Below are 27,927 nucleotides of genomic sequence, written 5' to 3'. Positions count from 1 at the left end.
ACAAAAGACAAAATAAGTAAAAATGTATGCCATACCATATGGAATTGATAGTGTTACAACTCTCCCCATGTTACAACTAACCCAGGTCTCCATTATAAGCAAAACAATTGTTTACAGTCACTCATGAGTATAAATTTTCGAAGAAAATTCCTTCCCTTTTTTATTTTCAAGAAAGATCTTTAAATATCTTGCATCAGTCATCAACACTGAGACAAACAGCTTCACTGTGTAAAATATTGGATTTTATACTCATTTAGTTTCAGTCACATGCTCTACAAGTCAAAATATTACTTGATCAATTTTACTAATACTCAGTTTCAGTTCAGTGCAGTTCAGCAGTAGCAGAAAAGTCCGTGCAGTGATAAAGATTTATCCATACACATCATTATTTGTTTTAAATTCATGTGCTCTCATAATCTTTAATCAAAATAATTTCCTCTCCTCCTTGCAGTAACTTCTCTTCTCTGTTAACTGGCGCACGGGTGGGGCAACCTGTTACTCACATCGCAGTAATAACAACCATCCAATCAATTCAGATGGACAAAAGCCTTTCACTTGGATTAACGTCACAAATCTGTTCAATTCCAACTTTAAAATGCCCTAAGGGACAGTCAAAATTACATTTCTGTTTACAATTTGATCTAATGTTTCTGATTCATTTTTGTTTTCAGCACTGCGTTTAACCCCTAATACCCTAAGAGAACTCCTGAATGCTTTAATAAAATTACGTGATCCAAAAAAGTATATGAGGGGGTCCAAGCAGCAGTTGATTCCTGCCAATATATAGCATGCATAATAAGCTGTTTCCACCTGCAACAGAACTCTGCATCTCTCAGGGTGATACTTTTTCATGACTACTCCAAGGGTCCGAACAACATTGAGAGGAAGAAAGCAAAGGCCAAATATGACCAGGCATATCCCTATCATCCTCAAGGATTTAGTCTTGGCCGATTGGCCCTGAGTAGAATTTATGTTGATGCGGGATACTGAGCTCGCAATGCGACTGTAGCAAAACACTGATATAGTTAAGGGTAAAATACACCAAAAGAAAAGAGTCACAAAGTTAATAACAAAGTAAGCATCTGTCAATGTTCCCTGATGAATGCTAAGACACTGCTTATGATTTTCCTCAGTGGTTACAGGAAGCAACCATCCATAGACAATGCCAATTATTATCAGAAAACACCAAATCCCAGCACATAGCTTCTTCACGAAAGTCTTCCTTTTCATCAACGAGGAGCGGTTGAAGTGAACCACGGTCATATAGCGATGAATGCTAATGAGTGTGAGGAAGATCACACTGCCATTGAAGTGGACGCTGAGCACCGCAATCTTCAGCTGGCAGACGAAAGGCCCAAAACTCCAGTTGCTATCCATGATGAAGTATGCTGCCATCAGTGGGGTTAGTGGAGTAATGATGGCGTCAGATAGAGCTAGATTGAACTGCAGAACGGCTCCAGAGTCCCATTTGTGAATGCGACAAGTGAAAACCCACAGGCTGAATCCGTTGAGCAGGAGGCCCAGCAGATAGACGAGACAGAGGATCACAGCCAGAGACGTGTGCTGAGCCTCAGGAGAACATGTGTTACTGCAGTTTGAGGTGTTCATCTTAGAAGAATGCCACTGTGTAGAAAATAATTACTGTGTTATTTTGATCAAATTTTGTGTTAGGTATATTGCAAATAAATAAACTTGGAGAATTTCACACATGCAAATGTCCTGGCCATGTCATTACCAAAGCACATTAACATTTTGTTAAATGTGTTAAAAAACACACAACACTCTCTAAATATTATATTTTGCTGTCATGTAATAATGTTGAATGATTATATAAATGATTATGTAAATATAAACAATTTTATTAGGCTACATATATGTGAGCACACTAACTAACTATATGTATATTCTCTGAAATGAATATCAAGCTACACAAAGAACTTACCAGATCATGCAACACTCCCCACACAACTTATTTGGAATATGGCAATTGAACAGAGAGTTTTCTAAATGATTAAGGCATCAGTGTTCGTGACAAAAAGGAACCAAAACAGGATTTCCTTTTATTGGTCAGCAGTCATTAACCCAAAACTCCACCCTTGTCATTCTGAGCTAAAAATTAACACTTTAAATATCGAACATGTCAATGAAGAAAAAAATAAACTGGTAATCAAAATCTTATAAGCGTTACTCATCATTGGCCATCACAATTATTCACTTCATAAAACTAAGCAAAAATACAAATATAAGCAATTTTTTAAATATCTGATTTTCAAAACATATTGCACACATATTTCATATTATTTAGTATCATCAATGTTTGTAATAAAGAGCAAGAACAGCAGTTTCCTTGCTATCTGAGGTGCTGTTCTTGCTAACATGAGGTCAGTCTTACAAAGATGAATCATGCCTTGTTCCAAGTCTCACACCTATTCTGCTAAGAGAGATATGAACATTTCTTGTGAATTTCTGAGAACTGAAACAATATAAAATTGGATCTAGGCAGCAGTTGACTCCAGCCACAATCCATGACACATAATATGCAGTCTCCAATTCTAAAAGTAGACTGCATTTGTGGGGGGAAAATTTCTTGACCACAATACCCACACTGCGGACCACATTCATAGGCATGAAATAAGCAACGAATATTGCCAAACAAACAGCCACCATTTTACGTGATTTGTTCTTAATAGCTTGTACATTGTCATGGCTAGTGTTGAGAAGGGACATCGAGCGCACCAGAAGACAGTAGCAGATTGCAGAAACAATGAATGCTAGAAGTAATACAGGAACGAGGAAAGTGAAGTTTACGATGAAATAAATGTCAATATATTGTCCTTGGTGAATGCTGAGGCATAAAGTGTGATTGTTCACTGTGCTCGTGTCTACAATAGTGGCGAATGAAGCTCCCGTAATCAATACAAAAATCCAAACTCCAACACAGAGTTTCTGGACAAAGTCCTTTCGCTTCATGTAAGAGTCTCGATTGTAGCGCACCACAACCACGTAGCGGTGAATGCTAATTAGAGTGAGAAACAGAATACTGCTGTAAATGTGAAAGGTTATTAAAGCTATTTTAAGCTGGCAGAGAGCTTTCCCAAAAAGCCAATTAGCAGAATGATAATATACTGCCATAAATGGTCCCATAGGACATATTATGACATCACTGACAGCTAGATGAAACTGAAGAACTGTGCTGGGCTTCCACACTGGTGTCCTGCATGTGAACACCCACAGACTGAAGACATTGAGCAGGAGTCCCACCAAGAAGGTCAGACAAATGAGCACAGGGATGGAGATATGCTGGGACTTTATGGGACAATGGCTGCTGATGTCACCACTGGTGATGGAGGAGAACTCTGTGCTGTTCATCTGTAAGAAACAGATGACGAAAATACAAATGGCATTATTAATATCATTATTATTTATTATGGTTGCAATAAAGAAATATAACAGATGAAATGTAGGTTAGATGGGGTAAGACGACTTGAATTAGTTGAACATAATATGACCACATGCTATCTTGACTTTTCATTCATTTGAATATCAACATTTGTGTGATTTATTTTTTTATTTATGTCCATTTCTATGTCTATTTTTTTATTTATTTAATTATTACAATTAATGCAGTCACTGTTCATCATAACCTTTAACCATATGAGTGGAATTATTCTATTTAAATACGTAATCTATTGCTATTATAACAATTTACAATTTAGGTCTGCATATAATTAATTTAAATCAGAATTCAGTTATTCCACAAAATTGTCAAAAAGCATAAATTTGCATAGAATATTTGATTTAGTTTTTACATTAATGACAACTTTAAAAAAGTTTAAATTCCTAAATAGTAAAATAGCAAATAGCACCGAAATAGCACTATAAGATAGATATAGAAGATACAGATCCCTGGTCTTCATCATAACATTTATTTCATCAAAAAAAAGTTCAGATTATCTGAGGTTAAATGATGCTTTGATTATTTAAAATTTTAAATGGCTCCTCAATAGATCACTAATTATTGAACAAAAACATCTGCACATAACCTAGAATACTGTCTAACACTTAATGGACGTTCTGCCATGTCTTTGTCATCAGTTAGGAACCTGGGTGTGCTCTTTGATACCAATCTTTCATTTAAAATCCACGTTTCTAGCATCTGTAAAACCGCATTCTTCCATCTTAAAAAATATCTAAATTACAACATATTCTCTCAATGCCAAATGCAGGACAGTTCATACGTTCATGACCTCAAGGCTAGATTACTGTAATGCTCTTATGGGTGGTTGCCCTGCACGCTTAATAAACACACTCCAGCTGGTCAAAAACGCAGCAGCTCGAGTTCTTACTAGAACCAGGAAGAGTGACCATATTTAGCCCCGTTCTGTCAACACTGCATTGGCTCCCTATTAAACATCGTATACATTTTAAAATCTTGCTGATTACTTACAAAGCACTATATGGTTTAGCTCCCCATACTTGAGCGAGCTCTTAACGCATTATAGTCCTTCACGTCTATTGAGATATCAAAATTCTGGCCAGTTGATAATACCTAGAATATCAAAATCAACTGCTTTTTACATTTAGATTTCCTTTGCTGCCATCACACACTCACTTAAAATTAATGTTTAAAAACAAAACTATAATTCTTTATCCATTTTTCATGCTGTAAATTATAACTTGGTGATGCCTATTTCACTTGTTGCATGGCAGTAGATCCTTTTCCTATTTAGCACCTAAACTTTGAAACAGTCTTCCTAGCATTGTTCGAGAAGCTAAAAACACATCTCTTTAACCTGGCAAGATTATCAAGTTCTATTATTCAGATCAGTTAAATGACTGTTAGACTGCATAAACTAGGTCAGCCGGAACCGGGAACACTTCCTATAGCACCCAATGTACTCGCTACTTCATAAGAAGAACATCTACGCTAATGTTAGTCTCTCTGTTTAGCTGGATCCTGGCAGTATCCAGATGGTGAACCTGCACCTAGACACGACCACAACGCATCCCTGAAGTGTCAGCAGAGATTGTGTCAACTAGACTCTCCTCTGTGAAGGTCTCATTGACCAGGGGCACTGATCCTCTACAAACCCTGTCTCCATACCGGCATGATGACTCTGATCTTCAACCAGATGAAACTGGATAAATATTCTGAATGTTCTGATCCAATCTGACTTCAGACCTATAATGCTGCCAGAGTCATAATCATACACTGTTCTCTCGTTGGCCAGAGGAGAACTGGCCCCGACTGAGCCTGGTTTCTCACAAGGTTTTTTTCTCCATTCTGTCACCTGAAGGAGTTTTGGTTCGCCTTTGGCTTTTGGCTTGCTATGTTGGGGACACTTAATATTCAAAAAAATTATTGATCTGCCTGCATTGACACCATTATATGAGAACTGAGCTGGACGATGACATCACTGTTTTCTCCAGAGCGGCTATATAGATAAATGAATTAAATTAATAACTTTTTTGCTTACTAATACTTAATAACTTACTTAATCTGGACTAAGACACTATTTTCTTCTAGATCTGCTGTACAGCCGAAACAAACTTTGTTGCATTATTTATTTTCCTGTTATCACTGTAAAGCTGCTTTGAAACAATCTGTATTGTAAAAAGCGCTATGTAAATAAAGGTGACGACTTGACTTGATTACTATTGGCGAACCAAATTAATATCTGTTTTTGTAACTTATTCACAAAACATTCACATTGTAGGACTTTTTTTTAAACATCAAGATAGCATCTATCTCTATCTATCTCTCTATCTCTCTATATATCCCATACCAAAATGTTATCTTGATGTTACAAAAAAAGTCTTACAATGTCATATACATTTGCAATAATTAAAGAACACATTATCAAATTGTGTTACCTTTGAGTCCATCAGAGAGAAGCCTGGATATCTTGATGGCTACAATAATAGTTCAGACTTCTGCAAGGCATTATATATGCTAAGTGAAGACTTCCTGTAAAAATGTGATCATAGTGACCAAAGTGTTTTGATACTATCTTTAATTTTGGTGTCACAGCTTGCAAGGTAGGTGTATGCAAACTTGACTTGTCAACTGTAAAACCATAACTTTTTGAGAGCATGCAGTGGGGTTTCATCTTGTCACTTTGTATTTGTCTGCAGTAAAAAAAAGAGACAGAAGATATGTAATATATAATTAGATCATCTAATTATGATTAGATGGTTTTCTTCTTGATTTCCCCTTGATTATCTACCCCAGGTGTTCCTTGTTAAGCTTGTTAATCTCTGTGCATATATATATATATATATATATTTCAGTCATGACAACTCTCAGAGTGTTTGGCATGGTAATGGATATGACAATTTTTATTTATTTGGTCTAGGTGGAATAGATCTGTTACGCTGCTGCTGCAGAGCAAGTACAGGACTTTACTGCCAATACATACACAACACGCTGCTGAGAGCAAGACAGACATGCTGCTGCTGTACAATATAGCGTACATGAATTACCCGTAGCAGATCTATACAGGTGGAGCTGGGGAAAGCGTGCTGCAACTGCTACAGCAAATGCTGACCGAGTATTTGAAGGTTGAGCAGCGAGCTCATTGGCTACTGATACAGCAGGAACCAATCAGCTGTGCCCTAGAGAATGATGAGATTGCAAACAGGTTGAGTTAAGGACCTATCAGCCTGCGCTATCTAGACTTTCATAACAAAACTTTGTGTATATAAGTCAGTGTTTCCCACGTTCATTGTTTGTTTTGTTAATAAATGTACACCTTGCGCAGAAATCCTTCTCTCCCTGGTTTTCTGTGCTCACAGCGCATTACAGATAACAGCATATGAAGACATTGAGCGGAACACTGTCAGACTCAGAGTCCACGTAACATGCCTTGAGCAGCTGTAACATTTGATGAATAATGAAATGAGGCAGCATTGGTGCTGCGAGGCAAGTACGATGTTGTCTGAACTGACAGAACAGGGACGTGCAACTGCACCACCAGGATGTGATTCTGCCCATCTGAGACTTGTAAACTACACTCAGTAACAGCAACTGCTTAAAATATATATATATATTTTCAAACGTCTGAAACCACATTGAAAGCATCTTTCTTTCTTTTTTGACTTTTAAATCTGGAGATTAATTAAATTAATTATTAAAATAAAATAAAAAACATTAAGATGAGCTTCTGTTAAAGATTAAATGCTTACTGGTCTTCTATTGAAGAGCCATTGCTTTGACAGTAAATCAGTGAAAAAAAAGAGGAAGAGTTCGTCATCTCTGTGGGTGCTTGGTGTCTTCTCGGTTTCAAATGTGGGCAGGCCTTCCTTTTATATAATTTCTCAATTCCTTTTTACCCAGTGTACAAGTAAACATTGTAGTGGTTCAGGAAGATTTTAAATATTACTGCGGTTATGTTCTTCCCAATGGGGAAACACCATACACTTATTTCCACCAGCTGATGAGCAGGGAAATCAGATTGCATGCCATCATGATCTTTTTTGACATGATACACAATTGACAGCAACTGACAATGGAATGAATGAATCAGAAGCCCAAGTATGACAGCATGAGGGGGATTGAAGAGATTACAGCGGTACATCGGTCAGTATAAACCGAAACATAAACTGGACCATCACAAGACAGAAGACCATTCACTGAGCCGAGCTCTGACGGCAAGACACTAGGTGGAGACAGCAGCACAGAACACTGGATAAAGCCAGGTTCCTGGTTCATTTTGTTGACAAAAATGTTTTACCGTTTTTAGGAACAAAATGTTAAATAAATCAGGAGACTGTTATATGAACAAACCCCTCTACAAAAACCTTTAGAATATATATAGGAATAAAACGTTTGGTATATGTAAGTGCTATTGAAAAGGAGACGTTTCTGCCTCAGAAAAAAAACTCATTTTGAGAAAACAGCCTTTAAAGATAAGATATAAGACTGTATAAACCTCCATGACACTTCCAGGTCTTGAAATGACATTTTTCCATATTATCTGGTTTTAATAGCCATGATAAAAGTGACAATGGGAAATTTACCTGACCTTAGAAAATAAATTAAAGCTAACAAGAACATTCAAACTGTGAGCTCTACGTAAACAAACTAGTGTATTGCGTGCATGACAACGATTGTATATAAGTCATTACATACAAGTCATTGAGGGTTCTTTTATTCACTTGATTATGCGCTTATTTAGTTATGAGTGCGAGACAGCAGTGGGTCTCCAAAGAGAAAGCATCAAATATAAAAAAAGTCTAAAATTGTAAATTTGTCTAACCAATTATTTTATTTACACAAGGGTTTGTCACACTGACTCAATCCAAAGCAAACAATATTCAACCATGAGATGCTTTACATAAGACAAGACAAAATTTTCTTAAAAGAAGCGTAGATATCGAAACACACAAAATTGCAAATTGGACAATGCTTTAAAATGACCTTTATAAAAGCGGGAAACAAGAAAAACAACGAAACTTAGTCATATAACCAGCACAGTTCCATTTTACACATGTTTAGATCAGTCTTTTGCCATTAGATGAGTCATCTACCTCCATTGCTGCTGTTGCTGCTCTCTAGTGGCTGGAGCGTCCAGTCTCTGTCAGACAGGGGTCGTGGGGGTGGAAGGGGTGGGAGGCACAGTAACAGGGTGAAGGCCTAAATCCAGAGAGGGGGCTTCCTCTGGTTCAGGGGGGCTTTTCTTAGAAGCCTCAAGCTTCTCCTTCAACAGGGTGTACAGTTCTTTCACTGACTCGCTGCTCTGTAATAACATGAATTAAGATTCAGTTACTATAAGATTTCTGCACAAGAGAATCAGTACAGCTGAAGTCCTACATTTACTAAAATTAAAATTATAAAATAAAATTATTTTAAAGCTAAATAGAAATATTTAAATAAACAAAAAAATACAAAAAGCACATAACAACATTACTAAAATAAACAAAAATTAAAATGAAAACTGAAAATATAAAAACAAAAGCTAATTCAAGATATTAATCAATACTATAATAATATTTAAATACAAAAATCATCCTGTGAACAAAAGTGGATGAGGTGCCACCTAGTGACCTTTAAACATTAAAACAAACTTGGCCTCATTTACTTTCTAACGCATGCTCCTAGTCTTATGAATGATTCATCAGTGCATGTTGTTCCAAAGGGTTAGACAAAAAGTTGTTGTAATCTTTAATCAAAATGAAATTACTTTCCTTTTCTGCTGATGTGACTAAATCCATGCAGAGCAGAAGAATATTGGGAAATGTTAACCAACAGCCCATTAGCTATTTATTGATTTAGCAAATTCACATTCAGTCTGTTTCCTTTAAAATACCTGTTTTGGTGGTTCCAGTGTCTTCATTAAGGTTTCCATGTAGGACGCCAGCACCTTCTGATGGAGATGGTTCAGCAAGCGAAGACTGTGTCTGTGAACGTTCTCCTTACTGCAAATGAGATTGATAAGCTCAAATATACTAGAACTGTTGTGAACTGAGCCACAACATAATTTTTTTCAACTAATGAATATTTTACATTCAAACCCTGAAGAAGTTGCACTATAATGTGATTAAAAAAGATAATAGACCTAGAGAAAGATGTGAGGAGGAAGTTGTCAAAGACAGCAGTGCAGAACTCCTCTGATCCAAATTCATCAGAGAGCAGAGTTAGATGACCAGTGAGAAGATGGAGGAAGATATCTCCAAACGCCATGTCATTATAGGTATCCACTGCAAAAACACACACACACAGAGTGATCAGTCTTTGTGCAGCATTGCCATGATTATCCATTAATCCAATGTATCTGACAGGAGTCTCACCCAGTCCAGGCAGAAGCCGTTGTAAAGCATTTTTGTTCCTCTGCTTAGCGATAAGAAGCGCATAATAAAGACCGATCTCACATGCTACCCTGTTTTCCTGTATATACCTAGACAAAGCAAAAAGACCATCCATTTTTAGAAAGAATTAAGCACTTGCTGAATATGCTGTGTTGAGGAGTGGCATAAGATGGTACAGATACCTGGAGAAGGTTTCAGGCAGGGTGGTGGGGTACGTGAGAGAGGTCTTCTCCTCACTTGGTAGTTTCTGCTCCACAGTGAAAGTGTAGTCATCCACCACTATTAACATCATGGCAGGCAGAAAGCGTGTTACCACCTCCAAATCCTGATGGTGAACAAGACCAACCTTGTTTAATTGTGCAAACCCATTTGTACAAATTGTACAAATCCACAAACATTAGACTTGGGTTTATTGAAGAATGCAGAGAGTTGACTAGACACAACCACAACGCATCCCTGAAGTGTCAGCAGAGATTGTGTCAACTAGACTCTCCTCTGTGAAGGTCTCATTGACCAGGGGCACTGATCCTCTACAAACCCGTCTCCATACCGGCGTGATGACTCTGATCTTCAACCAGATGAAACTGGATAAATATTCCGAATGTTCTGATCCAATCTGACTTCTGACCTATAATGCTGCCCGAGTCATAATCATACACTGTTCTCTCGTTGGCCAGAGGAGAACTGGCCCCGACTGAGCCTGGTTTCTCCCAAGGTTTTTTTCTCCATTCTGTCACCTGAAGGATTTTGGTTCGCCTTTGGCTTTTGGCTTGCTAAGTTGGGGACACTTAATATTCAAAAAAATTATTGATCTGCCTGCATTGACACCATTATCTGAGAACTGAACTGAGCTGGACGATGACATCACTGTTTTCTCCAGAGCGGCTATATAGATAAATTAACTCTGTTTGTAAAAAGCGCTATGTAAATAAAGGTGACTTGACTTGATCATACCATTCGGGGCTCTTTGAAAACCTGGCTGTCAATCATGTCCCAGGCGCCCTGGCCAAGAGAAAGCATCCGCAGCAGGAGGAGAAGTTCAGGGCTGTCCTGTACATAAACACAGATTGTTTGGTTATGTGCTTTTCTCAATTTTGTTATTTTTTTATATATTTCTATTAATTTATTTTTATTTCAGTTTTGGCAACTTTAACTTATTTTAGTTAGTTGACAAGGCAACATTTCCAAACTTAAATATGTACATTTTATTTTATTCCAAATACCAAAAATGATTTTTAATTGGTTTAGTTAAAGGTAGGGTAGGCAATTTCACGGAGGCTAGCAATAGCAAGCTAGCTTTGAATGCATGAGATCCCACCCTCCCCAGATCGTCTCTAAACCCATGCCTCCTTCAAAACATATGAACGTACACAGCAGAGTCTGCAAAGCGTCACGAGAGACGGCGTTAAATTACCAATTTAAAGAGCTCTTAAATGTCTCTGCATATCCTCATGAAATGTGCAGAGGTATGGAAATACGAAATGTTGAGAGGCAGGTAGGACCAAAATTTAGTCCAAATGCAATGATTGGACAAACATTTTTTAGTCCTGAGAATTCCACAGAAGATACAGTGTACAGTTTTTAATATTTAGACCACTTTTCTATTATTGCTATCAGGATGTAAAGAGTTTCAACCAGTAAAACAAAAAGTGTTTATAAAAAACATTGCCTACCCTACCTTTAACAAAAACAACACTGTAGTACACTATTAGTGATGAAAAGGCATAGACAGTTATTTTTGCAGCTGAACTTGTTGCATATGCATTTGTAGGAGTTTCCCTTTTCAGTTTAAATAAATCACGCAGCTTGATTTACAAAGATTTGAGGTAGTCAATTTACTGGTATTTGTACCACTATTAATGCCCCAAAAAAGTCTGTCTTAACCTTTTTTGCACTTCACAATGCTGCAATTGTTGCGAATGTTTACACTAGCCATGTTTAGTATAAATCAGTACAAACAAAAGATGCCTGTAGACCTAAAATCAGGTCGGAGTTGGAGTTCTTACTCTGGGCAGGGCGTCCTGGCTCAAAAGCTCCTGAAGGTTCCTCACGGTGCTCAACACTAGAGTGTTACAGGCAAACGGGTCACAGAGGATCATCGACAGGTCACTGTGAGAAACAGAGACAGAGAGTGTCACATTTTTATGGTTTTATGGCTTTAATGTATGCTGTATCTGAATGAATATTTGAATCTCGTACCCTAACACTTGTTCCTGCCCTTTCTTCACACCATCCAGGAAGCCTTGCAACTCACGAGCCCGTTTAGCATCCACAAACTTTTCCCTGATGCAGGCATCCAAACACCAAGAAAACTGCAAAAGGATAAGAGCAAACATAAATATAGGTTGAAACAGATATTTAGGTAATTTTGTACAACCTTGTGAAATGGAAGGACCCTACAAATGGTGCTCAATAATCATGATGTTGCAGTTGAAAGGGTGCGTTGTAAATTACAGATGGGAAACTGGCTCCACACCTTGTGACAGGGGTCGACTGAACAGATCTCACTGATGTCGAGGTCATGAAGGGACATGAGCAGCTCAGCACGTAGGGTGCAGTAGTGCACGTTTCGTGTGCGCAGGAACAGCGTCCGCAGGAACTGTAGTACCATATCGTAGAGCTTCACGTTCTTCCCAATCATCTGAGTCAGCTTCAGCACCACCTAATGAACAATCACAGTTTCATTTTTGACATAAAGATGCAACAAGTGGACAGTGTTTGCTTGTTGTTCCACTGCAAATGTAATCACCAAAACCCAAGTTTAAAAAAAAATGTTTAAATATATAAAAATAAAGATAAAATAATATAAAGAATAAATAAATAAATAAATAAACATCTTAAAATAACATTGACACAACATCGCATTACCATCAAATGAACACTAAATTACCATTATACTAAACTATGTTAGAATTATCAGAACACAAGATTAATATTAAAGAAATGCTATGATAACATTGATACAACATTATATAAACATTAAAGTAACACTATTTTATAACTTATATTCACATTCAAAATTAACCTTAAAATGTCTTAAATGTTTAATTTTTATTTTTTGGAATGCATAGTACTGTCATATTTTAATGTTTTAGAATTTCAGAAAAAGAAACATTACATTAATGCTAACACCATTTTCAAATTAAATAAGATTCACTATCCAAATGGTCAAAATTAATTCTAAAATGTAAACAAACACCTGGCACTTACCTCACCCTGTCGCCGTGTTTTGGGTGAAGGACTAAAAAAGTTGTGAAGGATGGAGAGGTCGTTGCTAAAAAGAGCCGTCTCCTTCTCCACAATATACTGTTTCAAGAGCGGAGACACCTCGTCCCCGAAAAGAGCCTGATTGTCCTGCCAAATCTGCCGTTTCACCTCCACAGCACAGACTTTGTACAGCTCTTTATCGGCCATAACCTGCTTCAGCTTCTTCTCAGGCACCTGCATGAGCATTCAAACAGAAACTTGATTGTCAAATTAAAAATTGTTATAAAATTATAAACTTTACACAAACAATTGAAAAAAAAAACAAAAAAAAACTGCACACCTAAGGCTGAAAAGATCTGCAAAATAAGCTTTGAAATGTGTCTGTATTCTGAGATATCTTGAAATGTATCTGTCACTTGAGTACCAGAGAGTAATAGGTCAGAGCACAGAACACATGTATACCTTTGGCAGATGTTTTAGCACTTGCATGACTACGGGCTGTATGGACGGCATCTTCACCAGCGGGAAGCTTTTCTCAAGAAGTTCTTCCAGCTTTACGTATCTGTGTGAATTTAGGGGATGAATTAGTATGATTTAAGATCTGCTGCGCAAAGGAATGGATTGAAATCAAAACGTTCCATTCACCTGTCCTCCTCCTTGCCCTCGGCAATGGTGGCAACGCGCTCCATCAGCTTATCTCGAAGCTCATCAAACACTGACTGATGAAACTCCAGCCGCGGAGTCCCGTGAAGATCCAGGAAAGGCAATGCAGACTGTAGGGTTGGCAACAATATGCCATTTTCCGCCTGTAAATGATAATACAGTTATAATAAAACACAGTAAAATAAACTAATATCGTTTTTATAGATAAATAAGTGTTACTAGTACTTGTTTTTTTATTACTAGTAAGGAACCAAATAGTGAGTAGTATCAGTTTCAAAGTCACTATTAACTATTCATGAAATACTACTTATTGTTTTCAGTAGTGACCAGTATCTATTCAATTCTGATATATTACATAGATACTAGTACTTGTTTTTTTTGCAGCTAGTCACTATCCCAACAGCGACAGGTAAGTATTTTATTGTTACTGGTTTCAAATTCAAATGTTTGCCAATGTAAACTTGTATTTATGTAATGTACTGTTACAATGTAAAGAATACTTAAAAAAAAAAAAAAAAGAGTACTTAATATGTACGTATTTATATAGCCTATTTTTAAGTATAATAGGCTATACTTAAAATAATATATTTAAGTGCAAAATGAAGATATTTTTGGACACTTAATTGCAATGAAATAGCAATTTGTTGAAACTTGTTGTACTTTTTTTTTTACCCACTTAAGTAGGACTTGTACGTTCATATTTACCTTTATTGTCTTTGAAATATGGTTAAAATGTTATATGTTATATTGTCATGTATTTAAATATATTTGTAATTGCACATTTGTAATGATGAATTACATTTAAAATATATTAACTTAAAATGTAATATTAAATAACATACTAAGTTAAAATTGTAATCTCTTTAAATGTGCTTTAGTATGTTAGTCAACACATCAAAAAAGAGTACTCCTTTAAAACAGAACAAAAACTTTAAAACATAATGATTTAGAATGTACTTTAAAGTAAAACGTGTAATGTGACATTATTAGAAAGCGCTAGCACACGTTTTAAAAGTGTACTCAAGTGTGTTAGAAGCAGTCATTAAAGTGTGCTCTTTTAAGATACACTTAAGTGACTTTTTATTTCATTAATATTATATTATCTGCACATTTTATGTACTTTTAAGATTTAAGAACACTAAGTGCGCATTCAATTTTAATTATGTGCCCTTCTTTTTCACAAGGGTGTTCACTAGGTTGTGGTACTTATTCCATACTTGGAATACATGGATTACTTACTAGTAATTAAAAGTAATACTACTATAATAGATAGTAGCTAATCAGCGCAACTGGATAACTGTTAAATCGGCTTGTCACAGGCTGTCTGTCATATGACAATTCAAACTGAAAGCGACGCCAGAAACTAGATCCCTCCCATTATAATCAATGAAGATGACTGTTGCATGCGAGCGAAGTGCTTATGTGTAATGCAATAGATTTGAACACTGTGAATATTTTAGAGACACAGAACCTGACCTGAAACTGATCGATGGCTTTCAGAGGTTCTGTACAGTTAGTGAGAGTTTCTTTCAGATCTTCTCCGTTAGATATTCCCAGCTCAGGTAACCCTGCGAACATTTTGAGACGCTATCTCTAGTTTAACTCTCCACTATGAAAAAAAGAAAGAAATTCATTGACAACAGAAATACGACTAATGTTGGCTAAATTTGCATTGTTCGTTGTTTTCTGTATTCGCACACTTCCTAATTGTGCAACGTCAACAGACTCTTGTTCCTGATACATCGTAAAAGGTTCCGCCTCAGAAAGGTTCCTAGCTGGGCTTTAGGTGTCACATTTCTCCATTATTGCCCTTACTAAAAAAATCGTATCATTGAAACCCCGTATTAAAAGACTCTTAATTTTAAAAGATTAAAATGTTCTTCGTGAAAAAAGGTAAACATAATCTTTGCAATGATATAATTTTAATGAACAGTAAAAGTGCAATGCGATTGGTAAAAATCCGATTTTTTGCATAAAATAAAATATTAAATAAAAATTCATACAACCTTTCATAATCTTTGGACGCTCCTCTGTTCAGCTAATTGAGGATCAGAAACTAAGATGTTTACACAACAGTGCACGGCTATACAAAATAAATATTTCACATTTCCACACTCCCAAAAGGCATTAATAAGTTAAGCAAAGCAGTTTAAAGACCAGCGGCCAGTTGCATAAACAAATCTAATATAATCTAATCTAATTATTTTCTTCAAGTAATTATTAACTTTTAATTTGGGGGGTGCTGGATGGCAGAGGCAAGCTAAATACACATTATTATGCAGATATTAACATAAATAAATACATAATATTCAATGAAAATAAACATGAATAAGACTTATTTATGTCTTTTATTTATTTTGATCAATTGCAAAAAATGAATTAGATTAATCACACATTTTTTTCTGATTAATCACAATTAAAAAATTGCAAATAAAAATAGGTACTGCTCTAATTTTTTTCTTGTTCAAGAAGCCGCTTCACTCAGATAGGTCACAAGGGTATATCGCAACTATCGCAACTTTAACAGTAGACATATTTAATTAATCTCATAATTCAGAACTTCACATAATCTTCATGAATTTTACAGCAAATTGCATAACAAATCATTCTGACTTTTTTAAAAGGTCATAGGTCTACAAATGTTTACACTTGGTGTCTTATTTCTTAAGGACAGAAAAACTCTTTAGAGCATAATGTTCAAGGGTAACAACATAATTTAGTAGTATTCCTTTGGTAGGATCGAATCAGAAAAAATATAGCAGCTATAAGAAGGGCTGAAAAGAGGACAATAGCAGCACGCCAGGCATCTGGGCGCAGTGCTTTTCTCAGTAACACATTTTCAGCAGGCAGCAAGTTGCTTAAAATTAGCATGTAGCCAAGGGACCAGCCAACAGAGTTGTCTTCAGCCTGCAAAACAAAGTAACATGTTGACATTAGCTTGACAGCATATGATAACTTAGCCTAAAACTGCATATAGAGCTGTCTTCCTGAGGGCTTACTTTCCCCTGAAAGGAGATGTGTGGGAAGGAGAGATCACTGAAGCCATATCCATTGATCAGTAGAACCCGCAGAAGAATGGAATCTGCACAGTAATCCCTCAAATGGTTCCCCTCATCAGGAAACAATTTTTGCATCTGACAGAGAGGGAGTTAGAAAGAGATAATGCCTGGGGGAATACTTCAAATGTAATCACATTTAAGTTTAATTAAAAACTAGGCTTAGGAATTATGAGCTCTGACCAGTCTGGTAAAATACTTGACAGTGTTGGATTGAATTCCATGAACACCTAAAACAGCTTATATTGCAGCAATTTGTTAATGATTCAAACAATGTAAAATAAACATAGGCTACTAAATATGCTTTTTTATAGAGGAAAAATGCAAGTTCTCTTAAAATGTAATGTTATTTGAACTCAACAGGGTGGTACCTCCTGAAAGCTCATGTTGCAGACGACACGGACAGCGTCCTCTAAATCTGCTGGAGATGTGATGGTGATGCCTGCAGCTCTTTGGAGGAACAAATGAGTGTAGAAAAATGCAGAAAATGCCTGTGCCAAATGAAGAGAGATGGGAATCGTAAAGCATTTAACACTTTGCAGTGTTTGATATACACATAAAAAAACGGCTCATAAGAGACATTCATTCGGTAGTCGGACCACATTGATTGCCCTGTGATTTTGATTCAATAAAAAATGTATTATTACTTATTAGAGTCATTCATTAAGGAATTATACTACACTGGTTGCGCTCTGTTTTTGATTCAATAAAAAGAACTGACTCATTTGCTGGAGAATCAGTTTACAGTGGTTGTATGTTTTTGATACACTAATAAGAACCGGCTCATAAGAGTCATTCATTTGGGAGACAACCCACACTGATTGAGCTGTATGTTTTTGATTCACTAAAAATAATTGATTCATTAGATTAATTCGTTAGTGAATCAGACTACATTGATTGCACTCTGTTATTTCTGAAAAACGAACCTGACTAAGAATCAATCATTCAGGTGTCAGACCACACTGATTGCACTGAATGTTTTTGATTCACTAAAAAGCTTTATGTTACATAAACCTGGTTTTCTGATAACATGAGTGAGGTATCTCACTATGGGAAACACCTTCAAGTGTGACCGATCCTGAAAGCACCAATTACAACACACCTGTCATTGACAGAACAATCACAACAGTGATGTAGGAGTCCCACCTCCACAATATATATCGCTGCTATCCTTCATTCTCAGTATATCTCTTCTCCGTGCAACTGCAAGGAGGGAAGTGTGGTTAGATACCTCACGTAAGTAAGCTAAAATTCTCTTTTAAACATTGACTTTGTATCTCACTATGGGATATAAACACATATTGCAGATATGCTGTCTGAAGCAGGCATGTCAACCAACGCAGTGATGTAGACTACTCACATTTATGCATTTGGCAGATGCTTTTATCCAAAGCAACTTACATTGCATTTCAAGGTAGGCCTACACATTTACATTCTTATCAGTTCTTGATTCCCCTGGGAATCGAACCCAAGACCTTGACATTGCAAGCGCCAATGCTCTACTGGATGTGCTAACAGGAAAACTTAACAAACACAAAACCCATTCTCTGAATAGAATGGGTATATATGTGAACGAGGGTTTTTGTTTTACACAATTAAGATGGAATGAGCCAGTCTATAAAATCAGACAAATTTGTGAGGCGGAAGTCAAACTTGCTGCCGCACATTATGTCCTGAAATGACATGGCCTTAAATAGTGCCCATGAGGTAGCCAAACAAGCCTTAAAGCCGTTCATTCTCCAATGGGGAAAAGGCTGCGGATGGAAAGCCAGTAAATCCACCTCTTTGCAGGCGCAAGCTGACTGTCTTACTTTAGGCACAAGCGCTGGAATAGTTTTGAGAGTAAAGGCCCGTTCACACCAAGGACGATAACTATAAAGATAACGATAAAGATATAATTCTAAAAATCGTTCTCCATATTAAAGAATAACAGAGTTCACACCACAATTATAACGATAAAGATATGAGGAACGATATCGTTGGGATCACTTTCAGAACGATTTTTTTCCAGCTGTCGAACGATAAAACACTGACAGCCAATCAGAATCCATTCTAATTTAAAGGTCTCGCGCATTTAAAATGGATCTGGATCATCCGGGCGCGCGCGTGCTTAGAATAAAAAGACCGTTATCGGTCGTTGGTGTGGACGCATATATAGTTATCTTTATCGTTATCTTTATAGTTATCGTGCTTGGTGTGAACGGCCTTTACTCTCGAGAAATCCATAGCGAACTGCATACAGGTGTTATGAATCAACAAAGCGTGAAGTTCACTAACCCGCTTCACAATCGAACGGAGCTTTAAATCACTACTATCTATAGGCTGAAAAGGGGGCCGAGATAGTGCATTAGGGACCACATACAGATTCCACAGCAGAATCAGTGACTTTGAAACCCTGTTCAAACACCACGCACCTCTCATAAACCTGCATATGAGCGGGTTTTGACCCATGGTATTCCTGTCAATCCCCACATGGCTCACAGATAAACCTTAACAATGCAGAAAACAGAGGAAAAGGACGCTCAAACACATTCCATTTCCGATCATATGCAGAGCGCACTGAAGCCGCTCTCGCATTCTGAATAGTCTCAATCACCCTCCCAGGCAAACCCATAGTACTCAAATTAAACCTCTCATGGGCCAGCTTTTCGTCTCGTTTACAGTAAATGAGACACAAGCATTTTTTCTATCTGTCTCCGCCTGCTGCCGTGACGGAGCACAGAGGAGCAGATCGTCCAAATAAGCTGACACTCTGAGAGCCGCTATTCTCAGGGGAGTCAGAGCTGCTTCGACACATTTGCTGAACACTCTCAGGGCTAATGAGAGCCTGAAGGGAACTGTCAAAAATTCGTAGGCTGTACCCCGATAGGCAAACCTGAAGAATTTTCTTTGCGCCTACTGCCTGGATGCACATGGGACATTTTTATTTGTTTCACACACTGTTAACTATGCCATCCCTCCTCCTCTTTCTTGCGTAGCCCCGTGGGATGAGAGGGGAGAAACAACATGGGGGGCACTGGGTGAACGGATGGGGATGGTGGGGGATGGAGGTAACCCAGCACAGGCAAGCAGCCATCCGGTCCTGCAGCCATTCTCGGCGCTGGTCACAGACCCGCCTGTCAGACTGGTGGTACAAATCGGTCAAGACGAGGGATGGGGGGTGGGGGGTGGGGGGGGGGGGGGGGGGGGTGATTGCATATCTGTATGTAAGAGTGCGTGTATGTGTAGGCCTGGAGAGTCGCTATGCCTGGCATCATAATATAGGTGCCTCAGTCCGCAGGATTGTCATAGCGATACACAGCAAGTTGCCATGGAGACAACCTTGATCAGGTCCCAGACAGAGTCAACAATCAGCAGGTGTCTGTGGGGAGTGGGGGAAGGAACGCAAGAGCGTCAACAGAGGCCTTGGCCAAGGCCAGTGCTGGTTGAGGGGGGCCGAAAGCAGATAAGATTGGGATTGTTTGGTCTTGGGGCGAGTAGCCGCATTCCAATTTACATGGCTATTCTCCTGGTCCATTTTGGTCTCTGTAACGATGCATTTGCCTTTGCAAAGCTGTGAGCTTCTCCATGATGTTATCCATATTGTGGTTCATACACCCAGTCTGAGTGCTGACAGCTCTGCCCACTGCTTCAATCATGACGGGCAGCCTTGTGGGGCTTTGGACAGCTGTCACCGTCTTCTTAATTCCTCGATAAACCAGGGCAATGCCTAATCCAATCAGCAGAAGACCTGTTATCATGGTTCCAAATAGGTAGATATCTTCGATGTCCTCCACGGAAAGAGCCGCCAGACACACAACCCGCCACCTCTCCCACGCGTCCATTATGTAGCCAGCTGCGAACGTTCCGGCAGGGCAGTCAGGTTCCCCCGAACCCAAGCTTCTCGTCTAGAAGATGGTGTCAATTGTGTTGAGAGACCAGTTGATCAAATCCATAATTTCTTAGTTTGGAGAGCAGTGCGGAGAGAGTCTCTCAAAGTACAAGACAGTAGACTAGACGAGACGAGAGGAGCAAAGCAGGGGAGGTAAGGGAGAGGAGGGGAAGAAAATGCGACCGCCTTCGTTGAGAGCCAAAGAGAAAATCTGCAGCCGCAAACAAGGCCTTACCTCTTGGCTGTGGCTGTCTTGTTCACCTCTTCCCGTTTTAGGATTTTTAAGTTCTGGACATATATCGTCCATGTAAGGCCTGCCCAATCGGTCCAATGACAGTTTCCGATAAGGGGTGAAGGTTTCTGCGCTTTACTGTCTTTTCAGTGTGATTAAGTAATTTAGTTCCAATTAAACTTTTATGTGACTCCATTTTATTACGACCTCGAATTTAGGTTGGAATGCCAATAGGTTATTGGTAATTTTTATAATAGCTTAGCTACACACTATTCTATTTAACTCTTTACTTTATATTTTACCCGTTCATTAGGAATCTATGTTGCTTTGAGGTCCTCGTGCCGGCCGTTTAACGCGGGTCTCAACTCGTCAGTTTTTGGTCACTAAACAGAGGTAATTGGCTAATATCTTAGATGGTCACATTCACGCCTACTCTATCTAAGATATTTTGTATAGCTCCCATGGATCTGTATACACTTGAATTAAAACAACATTCTCTCTTAGTCAGAGGTCATGACCACAACTACAGATATAAGCTGACCAATATTACTTCTCTGCTGTAGCTTTGGTTTGGTCACATGCCATGGTTTCCCACATACACTTAGCTAGAGTAACATTACATTAAAATAGAGAAGACTCACCTTATTTAGGTTGGTCGAGCAACATTTTGCTTTCGTAAACGGAAATTTCCTTTTTAGTTAATACAGTCCAAGTAGGCTAAACTTGAATTAGGCGAAATTCTAAAATCGTAGTTGGTGTGCCCTATGCTCGACTCAAAACTGGATGTTAGTCAGTTACTAATCTGATGCAGATTTGCAGTAGGCTACACATTCGCTTAATCTAGGCTACTTTGGGAAAATAATTTCAGAGTAAGTCAGAATAAAATCAAATGCAACAATTTATTATGTCAGGTAAATGTATCCTGCCAATTACATAATCAATTCAAAGGTAATCAATACAAAACATCAAATGCTCAGAGAAAAAGAGTAAAAGATGTATACCTGACTCAGGAAAATATTATATATAATGCTGTATGACACTGATCTCATTACAAATTGCGCCGAGCCTCTTGGGACATTTCTTTATATACTCAGACCAAGATAAAATATTTGAGAGTTCAAATGTTCATTTCCTGAAACGTCCTTTGTCTTCTCTGGTAGTGGTCCTCAACCAGACGGCCCGGTATCTAATTTCTAAAGACTTACATCCATTACCTCTCACTAGATATAGGCTACTGGGTTTGCTGAGCAGCCCCATCTTTCTCCACGGGTGGTAGCCTAAAGAAAAAACTTGTATCCTCCTTATTCGGGGCCACGACTCGCATTCTGCGTCTCTAATAACGGGAAAAGAGAGCAGTGGGGGCAGCAGTGGGGGCAGCACTCGGGATTCGCGACCACGGCACGGCCTGTGTGCGTCTAAATCCCAGACAAGCAATGCATAGAGGATGAGAGTCTTTGGATGAAATCATAGACCAGCAAGCGCATGGGCGAGAAGGATCTTCACCCTTTGCTGAGATGCTGGGTGGGTTCACAGTCACCATAACGCCATCACACCACTCAACGTGGGAAAAGGAAAAATTAGCTGTACCGGCTCGAGATATGAAAAATGAGAATCCGCCTTGTTCCCACCAGCAAAAAGACAGCAGAAGAAAAATATTAACTTTGACACTTTGAATATTCGGAAGAATAAGGAAAAATAGCTGTGTTTCGGAGACATACCCAAAAACACCAGCTCGTCAAGTGAACTGTTTAGTGGCCACTCTCTGCGATGATCTGCTGACGATACAGTAGCTTCCCTATAAGGATCTTCATGGGGAAGAGAACGAGAATTAAGTGGGGACCACTAACAGCTATTCATAGGAGGGAGGCAATCCGGCATCCCTGTCGTGATTGGTCTGTGAACTGACAGACGTGGTGTAATTGGTGCTTCCAGGATCGGTCATGCCCGAGGCGTTTCCCATAGTGAAATACCAAGCAAATGTTTTAACGAGAACCCAATTTAGTAGCCAATTATCTGTAATCGGACTACAATGGTCGCGCTGGCTTTGTTGCGAGATATAGATTCAGTACCGGTGTTGCAATGTCACTGAGTCTTATAGAGAACAGAGTATTTAAGTAGGCTACAATGTTCTATCTGTATAAGAGGAAGAATGCAAGAGAAAAAACCATTGACCATCATTTGTTCTGGAACTGTGAATTTTACAAGTCAGTAGAACATAATTATTTAAAACAATATAATGCAAGAAAACCATACTTACCATGAAGTTTCCAGTTATGTTTGGCTGGAAGACTCCATCAAAGGAGCATTTGGAATAAGAACAGCGGTCAAAGGAGAAGAGATGAGAAACGTTTCCCATGCATTGATTGTAGTTTCCAGTGCCCTTTATTTGCAGGTTGTCATCAGGTTTATAGGGAGTTTGTCTTTTATTGCATGGAGTGTCAAACACACTGCCCAGCTTCATGGAGTGATTGTAATCTGCGGGATAGCAGGGATGGACTATGGAGCTGTCTGAACCCTGAGTCTATAAGACACATAAAGAAAGAGTAAACATTAGATATTATACTCTAAATACTATCAAATCACCTTGTCTAATGGTAATTTAAACAACTAGTTTAAACGTTTGCACTTAACCGTGATCAGATGTGCCAGTAGTCTGAGTAAGACCTGTTCTCGGCCATAACACAGAAAACTCTGAGTGTAAATCTGATAGTCTTGTCCGTACAGCCTCAGTTTCATCAGATTGTCTTTGTTCTCCACTGTTTGTTTAGTCACAAATGTGATCTGAGTAGAAGCTCCACCTAAGTCCAGCGCACCAACAGTGTCTCTGCCTGGAGACAGCCACTGACCCACAAAACCATACTAGAGAAATTAAGGATTAGAAAGAAAATGTACATATACAATTATACAGTGGAATTATCAATAAATAGTCTCTGAAATATTTCTTGATTTTTGTATTTTAGAACAAAACTTAAGTCTATACCTTGATAAATTTTTCAAGCAGGTAGTTGACTGTGACCCATCCATAAGCTCCCTCCTCTTGTCCACTTAAAATAGTGGCACCTTTGAAGCTGAATGGGTAGGTCTTCAGTTTGTCTCCCACTTCCTTCAAAACCTCATCTGACTCTTTGGGTTTAGAAATACTGTGTGATACGACAAACAAGTATATTAGTTATTTGTGATCCCTTAAGGAGCATTCCACTCTATTTAGATTTTTTTTTTTCCAGTGTATGAACATATGATGTGAAACAGCATTGCTTTGTTGTTTTTGTAAAATGCAGAGTGGACATTAAGAAAAGCTATACAATAATTAATTCATAAGAGTATATTCATCAATTGAGCTATACCCCTAAACTAAAAGGGCTGGCAAAATCACTATGGACCCAGGACCCCTCACATCCAGGCCATTTCTTCTTTGAACTGTTGCTATCGGGTCGGTGCTTCAGAGCACTGAGCACCAGAACAGCCAGGCACAAGAACATTTTCTTTCCTCAGGCCTCTTATTTTCCTCATCTTCCTCATGAACAATTAAATGCCTCCATTGGGCAATAAACATGTGCAATACAGAACACTATTTTACTTATTAGTTTCTTATTTACATTCCCTTACATTTGATTATAATGTAGGCCTACCTGTACATACACATTTTGTCTATTTTGCATATTGTGTATTTTAATATTTTTTATTATGTCTTGTCGCTGTCATTCTGTCTGTGCACTGGAAGCTTCTGTCACCCCAGTAAAATTCCTTGTATGCATAAGCAAACTTGGCTATAAAGCTCTTTTTGATTCTGACTCACTTCAGTAGTCTCATGCCTGCTGTGGCCCCGAGATACACAGGAGTGAGTTTGTGTCTCGACTTTGGGATCTCCTGCATAGCCTTTTCCATGCATTCCTCAAGGCTACGGGCTGCTCCTCCTCTGACACCTGCATAACTGGAGATCCCGCCTCCTGATAGGAGAAATCAAAAGCAAACTAATGAAATTGAGCCAAATCATTTTATTCTGGAAGGGTTTTCCTGCTTTTATAGATGGGACAGAGGAAAGGTGACAGGAAATAAGAAGAGAGGGAAAATGGGACAAGGACTTAAAGGGTAGTTCACCCAAAAATGAAAATTATCCCATTATTTATTCACCCTCAAGCCATAGGTGTGTGTGACTTTCTTCTTTCAGCCAAACACAATCACAGTCATATATAAAAAAAAAGATCCTGGTTCATCCAAGTTGTATAATAGGCGTGAATGGTACTGTACCATGGATTTTGAAGGCCAAAAAGCGCAACCATCCATCATAAAAGTAATCCATACAGCTCCAGGGGGTTAATAAGGCCTTCTGAAGCGCAGCGATGCTAGCCTGGTAATACCAGACTCTGCTACTTCACTTTGCTTCGTAGAGAGAGTCTGGAATAGCATAATAGAGAAGTGTTTTCTCTCTCGCGGGGGGGCGCTTGTCTGAAGTTTAAAATCATTGGTTACCCGTAAGCCAATCACATAACGTTTGGTTATGGCGTGTGTTATGCGCATGCTCAGCCGCATCTAACTTCCACTGTAAACATGTATGATGCAAAAACTAAACCATCGAGCGAAATACCGGAGTGAACATGGCTGTGAACGACTTTTGCAGATTATGTGAAGTAAATCTACGCAAGTACGCATCCACCACGGTACAATCAGCGTCTACGTCACGGCTCTCAGCCCGCCCTCTGTTCTTTGATTGGCCCGGCTGTTTTCAGGCCGGTGGAAAACTGAAAGATACGCTGCTATCTCAGACTGACTACAGGAGCGAAATTAAATTAGCGGAAGTAGGAAGTCTGACGTAGTCAGGCTACAGCGATGCACTTTTGATGGAAAAATATCCATATTTATAACTTTACAATCTATCATCACTGCATGCTTCCTGTAACAGCAGTACGCAAGTCAAGTTCCGCCGGAACCTATAACCCTGCAAGCCGGTATATTATAAAAAGGCTTTGTCTGTTGTCTCATTTACATTTACTACATCCTTTTTACTTTATCCATAAATTGTTTAATTAAGGTATATACATGCTAGTTTCCATGACAGAGTTCAGGAATAATCTTTTCATTACTATTCGAGCTGCCAGTTTGCTAATTTTCAAATAATTATAGTAAGCACAAACACTCAGTGTCCGAATTCACTACTGGACTATTTTAGTGGAGTAATGTAGGGAATAGGAGTATAGGGGACGATTTCTAACATGTGGCCAGTTTCCTAGTGTGTGCCAGTTTGTTCCCATGATTAATGATTCCATTCACCTGTCATTCAATTAATAACTAATTTATTCTGTATATAGGCTATATACTCCCCGTTTTTTTTGTCTGGTATCGCCTTTGGGAAGTATATATTATTGGATTAAAGGCTGTTTCCAATGAACTAATCATATTTTTACTATATATCTCTTGACAACAATACTCTTTCCTTCTTTTTCCTCTATACTTTTTATTGTCCACTCACCCTTTACATGACACTCGCTGTGTTGACTGACTATGCCGGTACCGTTCTGCTTGTCTGCAGGCCATTTGTAGATGAACATGGAAGTGTGAGTAGATCCAGCATCCAGGACTATTCCATACTGGGGGGGAAAAAACCCAACATAAGCTAAAATTGCCAAGTGTGGGTATCTACAGGTCGGAGTAATATGCGTGCCAAAAGGTCTTTACAATTGTAAACGGCCCATCTGGCTTCCCATATTATAAGATACTGTTGTAACATTATGCACCTTTGTGCACAACATATACCTTTGGCATGCCCATACAACCTTCAACTATTTCTGTCTCAAAATTGGAGCTAAGGCTAAAAACTATTTGTAACTATTCACAAATGAATGATGGCACTCATATTTTATTTGTTGTATGCATTTATTATAACTACAAAAATAAAACAGTTGTTTTCAAACCAATTAATTTATTTTTATTAAATAAGAGCATTCACAAGAATCTATTTAATGTTTCTGCTCTGTTTTTGGCTGGAGCAACAGCAATCATGATTCAAAAGCAGAAATTCAGACTGTCATAAAAGCTGCCAGCTGCGATTCAATGGCTGTCTACCACGTGCTAGAAGATTAATCTTCCTCTTGGAAGATAGCAACTTCTTTTCTAAAATTAAATCAGATAGCTCAAACATTCTTTGCCTGGACTGCCTTGTGTCGGTATTTGTCAAATTTGTAGCCTATTTCACTAATGAACAGCAAAAATATTATTACCATGAGCTGAGCTGGTTCTTTGACGTCTTCAGGGTTGATGGCTAGCAGAAGGATGCCTATAAATGAAATAAATAGAATTGCAATAGCAGTACATGTTTGCAACTGCATTATAACCTATTGTAAACAAGAATAAAGTGACATTTGCTGATCAACTGAAGTCAGACTGTAGCCAGGACGTTTTAGAAACTTTTAACTTTTGACATGGTAACACTAAAGTAAACCAACCTGTCAGACCTGTTTAGGCGTGTCATATCATCTGTATCAAGAACAAAAGTTCATTTATATGAAAAGTCCGACAGGTGAAGTGTGCACTTTTATGGCAATGACTTTATGATGAATGTTTTTTTGATAGATTAATCTGCAGTCTGTGTGCTGGAAAACGGTTCTTGGTTCGCTCCTCCAAAACACCCCATAGTGACTCAATAATATTAAGATCTGGTGACTGTGCAGGCCATGGGAGATTTTCAACTTCACTTTCATGTTCAAACCACTCTCTGACCAGTTTTGCTGTGTGTATTGGAGCATTATTATCCTGATACACAGCAGCACCTTCAGGGTACAAACCATTAGGTGCACATGGTCCACCAGAATGATTCGGTAGTCCTTGGCAGTGACACACCCATCCAGCACAAGTAGTGGGCCTAGGGATTGCCATGATATTGCAGCCCTAACGATCATTCATTCATTCCAGTGCAACAGTCCGGGGGGTTCTTTGGGGCTTGTCCACATAACTCTCCCGGATGTGGGAATAAATTGTTTGAAATTGGACTCATCAGAGAACAACACACGTTTATCATTGTCCACAGCCCAAGAGTTTCTGCTGCTGGTACCTTTGAAACGGTTTGGCATTGGCACGAATAACCAAATGTTACAGGC

The 27,927-nt window shown here is 38.5% G+C and overlaps 4 protein-coding genes across 4 annotated transcripts; all 4 read right to left on the bottom strand.

Moving 5' to 3' along the window:
- Positions 1-137: 137 nt before the first annotated feature.
- On the bottom strand, positions 138-8,546 carry LOC307159102 (lysophosphatidic acid receptor 6). The gene is made up of 2 exons (XM_079872305.1): positions 8,530-8,546; positions 138-1,623 (listed from the first exon to the last, which is right to left on the bottom strand). Exons 1-2 carry the CDS (start codon positions 8,533-8,535, stop codon positions 601-603), a joined length of 1,029 nt encoding a protein of 342 aa, XP_079728431.1. The 5' UTR covers positions 8,536-8,546; the 3' UTR covers positions 138-600.
- On the bottom strand, positions 2,026-5,943 carry LOC307159103 (P2Y purinoceptor 2). The gene is made up of 2 exons (XM_079872306.1): positions 5,875-5,943; positions 2,026-3,369 (listed from the first exon to the last, which is right to left on the bottom strand). Exons 1-2 carry the CDS (start codon positions 5,884-5,886, stop codon positions 2,389-2,391), a joined length of 993 nt encoding a protein of 330 aa, XP_079728432.1. The 5' UTR covers positions 5,887-5,943; the 3' UTR covers positions 2,026-2,388.
- nelfb (negative elongation factor complex member B) lies at positions 7,954-15,418 on the bottom strand. Its single transcript, XM_079872303.1, has 13 exons — positions 15,154-15,418; positions 13,660-13,820; positions 13,477-13,576; positions 13,018-13,248; positions 12,284-12,469; positions 12,007-12,119; positions 11,814-11,916; positions 10,762-10,857; positions 9,990-10,132; positions 9,790-9,896; positions 9,558-9,699; positions 9,309-9,417; positions 7,954-8,738 (listed from the first exon to the last, which is right to left on the bottom strand). Exons 1-13 carry the CDS (start codon positions 15,253-15,255, stop codon positions 8,580-8,582), a joined length of 1,752 nt encoding a protein of 583 aa, XP_079728429.1. The 5' UTR covers positions 15,256-15,418; the 3' UTR covers positions 7,954-8,579.
- Positions 15,419-15,585: 167 nt separating this feature from the next.
- Positions 15,586-27,283, bottom strand: LOC307159321 (ectonucleoside triphosphate diphosphohydrolase 2-like). The gene is made up of 9 exons (XM_079872616.1): positions 27,052-27,283; positions 26,304-26,421; positions 24,633-24,783; positions 23,817-23,976; positions 23,468-23,695; positions 23,094-23,357; positions 17,105-17,224; positions 16,677-16,811; positions 15,586-16,584 (listed from the first exon to the last, which is right to left on the bottom strand). The coding sequence occupies exons 1-9, from the start codon at positions 27,157-27,159 to the stop codon at positions 16,375-16,377; spliced, it is 1,494 nt and encodes a 497-aa protein (XP_079728742.1). The 5' UTR covers positions 27,160-27,283; the 3' UTR covers positions 15,586-16,374.
- Positions 27,284-27,927: the final 644 nt, after the last annotated feature.

Source organism: Squalius cephalus, assembly GCF_949319135.1.
Source record: "Squalius cephalus genome assembly, chromosome: 5".
Classification (NCBI taxonomy): Eukaryota; Metazoa; Chordata; class Actinopteri; order Cypriniformes; family Leuciscidae; genus Squalius; species Squalius cephalus.
Note: the sequence above shows the minus strand (reverse complement) of the source record. Positions and strands in the feature narration are given on the sequence as shown.